Source organism: Neopelma chrysocephalum, unplaced genomic scaffold (assembly GCF_003984885.1).
Source record: "Neopelma chrysocephalum unplaced genomic scaffold, ASM398488v2 Primary Assembly neopelma1_138, whole genome shotgun sequence".
Lineage (NCBI taxonomy): Eukaryota > Metazoa > Chordata > Aves > Passeriformes > Pipridae > Neopelma > Neopelma chrysocephalum.
Window position 1 is genome coordinate 1714530 of NW_020897800.1, and position 9018 is coordinate 1723547.

Sequence of the window (9018 nt, forward strand, 5' to 3'; positions counted from 1 at the left end):
TGGAGAATAATCCTGCTAGAATAATGTTTTTCAGGCTCTTTGCTTTTCCTTTCTTCACTGTCACGGGCAGTGCCCCAGCCCCAGGTCTCACAAGGTCAGCAGGAACAGCCACGGGGCTGGTCCCAGGATGAAAGGCTGTCAGTGTTCTCTCTGCTCAGAGAGCACTGAACCAAGTGTCTGCAGCAGCCTAATTGCATCAGGATGTGGTGTCCAAGGCCTTGTGTGATTTCTGGGCTTTCTGGCATCACCTTAATTAGACGGGAGCTGTAATTTTCCACCCGGCGTTCCTCCAGTCTGACCATTATTTTTGTAATTGTTTGGGAAGGCCTTTGCAGAGGCAGAAAACAAAAACCCACGAGCACAGAGAACGTTTCTCCCTGCTCTCAAAGCCAGCAGAAGGTTTCTTTTTTTCTTTTTCCTCAGAATTGCTGCTTAAATGTGATTCAGGCTGTTCAGTGTGTTGAGGCAGCTCCTGATGGTCCTGCAGTAAAACCCACCCAGTTATGACCAGGACAACCATCAGCACCCACAGGGCTCCTCTTCCACAAAGCTCTTACTTTAAAGCAGAAGTTGCTCATTCCCAGAGTGCCCAGCTGTCCAAACTGCAAAGTTTTCCATGTGTTTCCCAGTCCTTTACCCATTAACAGGAAGAGCTCACGTGTTAACAGCAACATTCCAGCTCCCTAAATTACTTCTGCCACTTGGATTTTCACTTCTTGTAAAGCCAATAGCAGCCATGCTCCATTCCAGAGGCTTCCAGCTTCCAGGACAGGATGAAGTCATTCTTACCTGGGCCTAAACACACTGGTATTTTATTAATTTTGTGTTGTGAAAGAGCTCAGTGCTGCAAATGTAAGATCCTGGACCAGCAGCACCACTCACAGCTCAAGGAGTTCTGCCCAGTAGGTATCTGAGGCCCTTTTCCCACCCAGACAATGTTTCTGTGCCAGCACACAGGCAAAAATACAGGCAAATACTGGCAAAAATATAGGCAAATACTGGCAAAAAGCTGAGCCATGAGGGAGCTTTGACTGTGAACTGCCAGGACTTTGGAGCCCATGATTCACCCTGAATTATACAATGGTTCCACTGCACCCAAACAGAGCCCAAGGTCTGTCCAAACAAGCTGCACTGAGACATTCCCTGATGCTCTGGGAAAGAAAAGGAGCATTGTTGCTTTAGCAGGATGCATCTCCCAGCCCTGAGCAGGCAGGGAAGGCAGCTCTGGGAGGAGCTGAGCACAGGGTAGGACTGACTGCCCAGGGATTCCTGCAGGCAAGGACCTTCCAGCTGAAGGAAAGGGGAAGGGACACCCCATGAGGCTCCCTGAAGGGCATTAAAAGGCACATTTAGGACACAGACTCTTTTCTTCCCTCTGCCAGGGACGTGCTGTGAGTGTGGCAGCCTCAGTTTCTGTCCATCAAGCAGCTGTAGGAATTTTTATGTTCCTTGCAGATGGTTTGATGGCAAGAAATGTGTGAGTGTTGCTGTGCAAGTGCTCTGTGATACACCCAGCCAAGGGACAGCCAAGGAACAGCCTGGTTTACACATACAGGGGACCTCAGGCAGGGATTGAATCCCAACTGCTCCACCCCTAATCCTATAGAACAGCAAATACATCCTTCCCTTGCCAACAGTGCTCTTGCTGGCCAGGCACAAGGGTTTGGGGGGAAAAAATTGCTGAGAATTCCTGCTGGAGCCAAAAACTGTCTGCTGGAGAACAGCTGGGTGTAAATGCAGGAGTGGGGAGCCCCAGCTGTGCTCTCTGGGGTCAGGGCTCAGCAGAATCACAACCCAGACTCTTGCAGACCTGACAGACAACCTGCAAAGGTTCAGCTGGTTCTTCAGATCCAGTTTTGACCAAGTGTAGCCTCACCATCCTGTGGCTTTAACAGTGTGAAATCCTAAAGGTGTAAAATGCTACCAGTCACAGCAAAGCCAAGCTGATGTGAGAGGAGACCTGGCCCTACTGAGGAAAACAGCAGATTCCCTAAAGGGCTTTGTGTGTTTGGGGGATTCACTCCTACAGGGAGCTGGTCCTAATGGGCTGAACGGGATGAGGGAGCCAGAAGTCAAAACAGCTCTCCCTGGTGAATCCTATTAGCCAGAAATAGCACTCCCTGCACGGACAGGGCCAGTGCAAGTTCCTTGTGCTGGGATCACAGCAGCACAGCCCGTTTTATCACAGATCAGGATGCTGCAGCCAGGGGAGCAGAAGGGCTGCCAGGGCCAGGCAGCAGCAAGTCCTCACCGCCAGAAAACAACCCCAGCCAGAAAAGCAAACCAAAATCAAACCCGGGGCAAGGAGGCAGGATGGCACCTCAGCACTTTGAGTTCCCCAAGGGACACAGCAAACCTTGAGGAGTGGAGGGGAGAGACTGTATGTGTGGGAAATCAGGAATTACCCACTGCATGTGCCACTCAGAGAGGAAGAACCCACCATTTGATGGAAAATACTCCATGAAGCACTTGGTGAGGGGCTGTCTGGTGAGAACAGGGGGGAGAACACAGCCCTGGCTGCCCTGCAGTTCTCCCTGTGTGCACAGCCTGGGCAGCAGCAGTTCTCACCCAGAAATGGGGAGGTATTTCCACTCCCAGGCAGAGCCTTGGCTGGTAACCCTGAATTTCACTGTGCTGCTCTTTGGAGACCCTGATTTCAAAACAACCTCTGCCTGGGCTCTTAAAAATTCCCTGCCAGCACATCCTCCCTGGAGTGGATTGTTTGTTCAATGTAATCTCCAAGGGGGGGGAGGATATATTGCAAATATCTATTTTAAATTACTCACTGCACACAAGCAACTCCATAATTAAGTTTACCAGAGGAAATCATCCTCCAGCTTGAAAAGGAAAAGCTCTGTTATTGTAAAACACAGGCACAGTGATGTCTTGGAGCTCTCAGGCCCATTTCTGACACAGTCCTCTGTGCCCCATCTGTTTCAGAGAACCAGCAGAAGTGTCAACACACATCTCAAATAAATTGCATTTCCCTGAGGAGGGAGAACAGGCTGAGGCCACATGGCCAGAGCCACTACAGAGGAGACCCTGCTCTGTGTGGTTCCTTTCATTATAAACTCCTGCTTTTAGCAGCCACACGTCCCCATGGCACCATCCAGCTGTGGGGCTGAATTATTTATCTGCCTCAGAGCAGGGGAAGAGCTTGAGGAACAGCAGGGGAACCCCTTGGAGGCAGGGCTGCCCTTTAATGAGCCAGGGAGGGATTCCCCAGGGGGGGCTTTATTTCAAACATCAAACAAAACCCCCCTGTTTGGATGCTGCAGGTGACAGGGCCCATGAGGGGGTTTGTTCAGGGGCTCTGGGAGGGGAACACACAGAGGGGGCAGTTTACAGGGCCCCCTTTCCAAGCTGGGACTCTGCTCATCACGGAGCAAACATCAGCCCCACATGATCCGTGGAGCAGAACAGACCCTGAGCTGCAGAAGGGACGAGCACAGTGCATTCTCCAGCACTAATTAGGAGGTAATTGGGCTGCTTTGGGGTGGCTCTCGCTCAGAAGGGTGGACAGAGAGGGGAAACAACGCAAAGGAACAAAAGAAACTTGCCTGTGGCGTCCTGGGTAACCTCCCAGGCATGGATTATTGGCCAAAATTGTGAGATAGAGACACAAACAATCAATACCCCTGGAGAAAACAGGACCCTGCCTGGCCTCCAGGTGCCAGGGGATGCCCCTGAGCTCTGCACATGCACCCAGGAGCTTGCTGGCAGCTCGTGTGTGTGTGTTAAAGCACAGATTTGGAAAGCACACCCTCTGTGTGTCCAGGTACCTGGTCACCCAAAGAGCCACCTGGGCAGGAAAGATGCCCCATTAAAGAACAGACACTGGGCCAGCAAGGAAATTCCTGCAATGCCCCAATTCCCTGTGTTACATCTGACTTCTCATCTCCAGTCTGATTTTACACCCAAACACTGGGTTTAGTCACCTGCCTTCCCCTGCCAGGGGGCTGTGCTGGGGTCACACACCTTGGGACCCTCCTTCCCGTCCAGGAACTTCTGTAAAGAAGCACCAAAGGTACAAAGAGGCAGGGGAGGACACACAGGCACAGAATTACAGGGTTCCTCCTCATCTCCAGCCCTGTCTGTGATGTGGTGCACGTCCCTGGCAAGTCACTTACTGTCTCTGTACCACGGGCTCTGCACTTGCAAAACTGATTTTAGTTTGACTTTTGTCAGAGGCTGAAGTGTGTGATGTGGCAGAGAGTGGGACACATGGGGGGAGAATCTGTTTTTATGGTGGGAGAGGGGCGTTTTTTCCACGGCTGGGTAAAACCAGACAGTCAGGGTGGGGCCAGCACTGAACGTCACTGTTCTGTGTTCCCTTTATCAATTATATTATATTAATTATATTATTAGCGTACAGGCTGCTATTAGTTTATGCCTGAGAAGCATCTGCTGCCCTCAAGCACAGGAAGTGTGAGCTTGAGCTAAACCAAGACCTTTGCTGGCTAAGAACGAGACTGATACTCTGTGGAGGAGGGGATGGAGCGTTTCCAGCTACCCCGGGCGATCAAAGGAGACCCGAGGCGGAGCCGAGAGGCTCGAGTTTCACCCCCAGTTTGTTTTCCCCGGGATGAACCGGTGCCGTGGAGCCCGGCAGGGATGTTCGTGTTCCGTGGATAACGGGGGCTGAGCTCCGCAGGGATGAGGAATCACTAAACACCAAATAAAATTCAGCTCTGTCCCCTAAGAAAGAAGAAAACACCCCAAGAGACTGTCCCTGATACCAAGTGAAGAAGCAAGCAGATGCCACTCGTTGGTTCCAGCAAAAGCCCCCACTCTTCTTCCTTTTCAGTTTACAGACAAGAAATTATCCTCCTGCCCTGGCATTTTGTGCTGAGTCCATAAAAAGCCCAACAGAACCAATTCTTTGTGCACCCCAAGGAAGGAAATCACACTGCACTCGCCATACAGCCACAGCATTCCCACCTTGGAATTGGTACTTCTCCTTATTTTATGATTCATTAGCCTCCTAACAGCAGGATAAGCAAATAAAGAACACTTTAAAAATGACGTTTTCCCGACCAAGCTGAATTTCAGTCCCGCTAGAGGTTCAACTTACAGCAAAAGATGGGGGGAGAAAACCACCCAGCCAGCTCGCTCTTTGTCAGCCTCTCGCAAGAAAAGGGAGTCCACAAAGCAGATTTACAACCTTCAGACACACACAGACATCGGCAGAGGAGTCAACTCCACACAACAAACTACTCCGGAGCCTTCTGCAGTTTGTATTATTTACTGGTACGACCGTAAAGCACCGGGGGAGAGAATAAAAACTTCGAGCTAAAACCACCGGCGGTAAAACAGCCACAAACCGCCCAAAAAAAAAAAAAGAAAAAAAGAAAAAACAAACAAAACCCTATTGCTGAATTGAATTTGAATAATCTGCCCTGGCTGCAGTTCAGAACAGAGCTGTGCAGCACGGAAGGCTTTGCTCCCTTCCGCCAGCAGCCAGCCCGAAATCCCGCTCCTTTTCCTGCTTCTCCGCTCCCTCGGAGCGCAGGGAACGCCACAATTCCCGCATAAAAACACGCGAGGAAGTGAGGTTTGGGGGACCTGGATTTTTTTTTTTTACCTCCGTGAATCCCTCCTGGAGAATATCCAGCAAATTGCCCCTGGCCAGGCAGGCGAGCATCGTCCTCCAGGAGCCCGCGGGCGGGCGAGGCTCTCAGGGGACAACACGGGGCAGCTCCGGGCGCCTCTTCCTCCTCCTTCTCCTCGCAGAGACAAAGGCCCGGAGCTCATGGGGGACCGCTCTCATCGTCCCATATGTGCGGTGCTCGGGGCTCGGGGAGAGTTGAGCCAAAGTCCGGGCTCGCAGTGGGCATGCCCGGGGAGGGAGGGAGGGAGCGGCCCAAAGGGATGTCACGGCGTTCCTATGGAAACGCCTCCGCCCGCGAGATGCAGGATTCGGGCTTCGGGGAAAAGAGGGGGGGGGGAATAACATCTGAAACCCATTTTCCGGCAGCGCGCACGCGAGGAAAAAAAAAAATACAAAAATTTTTTTTAAAAAAAGTAAAAACAAAATAAAAATAAAAATGAGGTTTTCAAACCCATCGCAGCCAGCGAGCCCTGGTGGTAGGGGCAAGGGAGGGACAGCAGATGTCTGGGGAGGTCAGGAAAGGAAAAGGAATCAGTTCTGCAGCCCCCTCCCCAAGAAGAAGCGAGCCGCGGCAGCCACATTCGAACGTTGAAATGGTCGGGATAAAAAAAAAAAAGGGAGAGGGAGAAAAACGCTCAGACTGAAGCCAAATACAATTAAATGAAAGCCCCGGCACGGCTCTAAATCAATAAGTGCGCTCAGCCCGGGAGTAAGTATCAGATATCTCTCTCCAGGCTCGTCTCACCTTACAGGAAATGCCCGGGGGAAAAGGGAAATAAAGGAAAGAAACCCCAGTGGGAGTGGGTGAAAAGGCTCCAGGCAGAGGCTGTGCCTGCACGGGGACACTGCGGGGACTGACCCGCGGCCCCAGGTCCCAAAGACGCGTCCAAGCATTTCTAAGCGAGAAACACGTTTAAAAACATCTTTTTTTTTCTGCCTAAGTGTTGAAGCATCACGAGGAAAAAGCATAATTTCACCATTTCCCCCCGTCAGAGGCGGCTGAAACCCAGGGAGAAAGCAACAGGTAATTTCCCTCTGTAACCAACCCAGGTCGTTCCAAAAGGAGTCACCTCCCCACACCTCCGTGACACACGAGCTTTAAATTATTCACGTTTGCTTTCCCCGCCGCTCGTAATTCACCGGGAATGGAGATTTTTGTGTTTCCATCGCTTGCAATCCCACATCTGTTAAGCAAAACAACAGATTACTGGGAGGCTTTGCATAAAACCTCGTAAGCTGGGAATGCTGGGGGTTGGTACCTTGATCCAGTTTAAAATGCCATTAAATAGACAGCAATAAATATTTATCCCCATCTCTTTGTGATGCAATCAAGTAGCTCGTGCCTTTGTGATTTCACTAAAATATTTCGGAAAAACTAAGTGGTTTCCCTGTCAGGCAGAAAGTGACCTAATTTTGAAGCAAAAACCAACAGAGCCTTTTCTGTGGAGTTTATAATGCTCTTGTTGACTAATAATTTATTATATATATATTTACTTGTTACATTATATTTGTTCATAATATTAATATATTGATATTTATAATATTCTTACAGTGCATTTATTACAATGATATATTTTATATTTTTATTATCTGTTTTTCAGGGCTACATAACAAACGTGCAACACAGCAAAGTGTTCTCTTTCTGTGTGCCAGGCTCGGGTACAGAGGTTTTGGCATCAGAGATTTGCTTCTGCGTGGGGTTTCTTATCTCTCAAAGAGCTGCCTGGGTCTGACAATGGGAATAGAAAGCAGACTGTTCCTGATGGCTGGACAGGGGCAGGCCATGCTGAGCCATTCTCCTGTTTATTATTATTAAGGGAACACCTTGAAAATAACTCTGAAAAATTAAATGCTATTTTCCCCTTTGTGTTTCACTCTGAAATTTCCAGCTTCTTGTAGCAGAAAACATTGGTTTTTTTCAGTTTTATGGCATCATAAAGTGCCTTTGAGTGTTCCCTCTGCAAAAAGCAGAGAAAACAGCCTCTCACTGAGACGATGCTCCACAATCCTCCCTGAGTTTCCCTCGGGGAATGGGGAAATTCCAAAATGAGGGGCACGGGGCAATGATGCCAAAAGGACACGTTCACACGAGGTGTTCCTGCTGTGAGTGACCCTCAAAACAACCCCACAGGTGTCAGTTTGGTTGGTGGCATTGCCATCTCCTGGCCACTTCCAGCACGTCCCCAACCCTTGGCCTCGCACAGCTCAGCTCTCGCTGATAAAATGTTGGTTGGGGAGAGAAAAGCAAATAACCGAAATATGCAACTTAATGGCTCTGTGTCACCAGGTGTCCCCTCCCAAACTCCCCAGCAAGGCCCCAAAACAGAGGTGACACACAAAAAAGGGCCCCTGGGGACTCACAGAGGGTGCAGGAGGTGGGTGACAGGGCCCCGTGTCCATCAGAGTTCCCATGCTCAGCTCAGCCCCCAGGGGAAGGTACCAGCGCTCCTTGAAGCCTGAGGGGAAAAGCAAATATATTAAATAAAAAGCAAAACATTTTCTCAAAGGGAGAACAGACCAAAAAAAAAAAGTCTGAATATAATTAAAAAAAAGTGGGAAAGTTGCCCGTTTTTTTCATTTCCTGCAGAAAATATATCCAAGGGCTGCAGCCTTAGGGCCATTTACACGTTTGCTGTGTAAAGTATGTCTGGTGGGCAGAATTCCTCTAAAACACAGGGAAAAACCATTCCTGATTCCACTGTCTCACACTGCACACAGGCTTTAATCATCTCTTGCCATCTCTGGAGGGGGAATCCAAATTCAGTGGAAGTCAAATCTGCCAGTCAGAGCTGTCCCCAGTGTTAAATATTCAGGGTGTCCTTTGATTCAGGGCGTTTAACCCAGACAGCACAGAGTCATAAAGAGTTTGAGGAAAATAATTCCACCTACCGAGATTTTCTAGTGATTTGTTTCCTAGTAATTAATTCCTAGTAATCTATTTCCTAGTAATCTATTTCCTAGTGATTTATTTCCTAGCAATCTGTATTTGCTTTGCCTTCCATCAGAAGTCCTGAGGGAAGTGGGGTGAAAGGGAAGGAAAGGTGGGGAGTTTGGGAGTGCTGTCGGGATGGTTCCTTGGGAAGGACCAGATGGCAGCAGGAATCAGGGGGTTTAACAATCCTTTAAAGGTGGGAGGGGTGTGACCCCGGGGCAGGGGGTCACTGGGATGTTGGTTGTGCCCTCCTGGTCCATCCAAAGGGCAGGGGTGGGACAGGACAGGGGACAGAGGCAGAGCTGAGGTGGGTTCTCTCCGTCTGGGGGTATTTTGGGGCTCGTTCTGCAGAACGAGGTGTGGGACAAGGCCCGGAGCCCTCCCAGGGGGGTGTGGCCCCAGGTGCCCCTGGAAGTGGGGTGGGATGGGGACCTGGAGCGTGGGGAGCCCCAGGAGCAGCAGGGCTGGCTGGGGG

The 9018-nt window shown here is 50.0% G+C and overlaps 1 protein-coding gene across 2 annotated transcripts in view; it reads right to left on the reverse strand.

Moving 5' to 3' along the window:
* Window positions 1-9018, reverse strand: part of DIXDC1 (DIX domain containing 1) — a 31172-nt gene that overhangs the window by 21589 nt on the left and 565 nt on the right. Inside the window, exon 2 of one of the 2 annotated variants that reach the window (XM_027699376.1) lies at window positions 7973-8067. In XM_027699376.1, coding sequence (XP_027555177.1) covers window positions 7973-8023 — 51 coding nt within the window. In that variant the 5' untranslated portion in view covers window positions 8024-8067. Of the gene's footprint in view, window positions 1-5584; window positions 5842-7972; window positions 8068-9018 lie in introns of those variants that run through there. The other variant, XM_027699375.1, reaches the window with a different exon arrangement.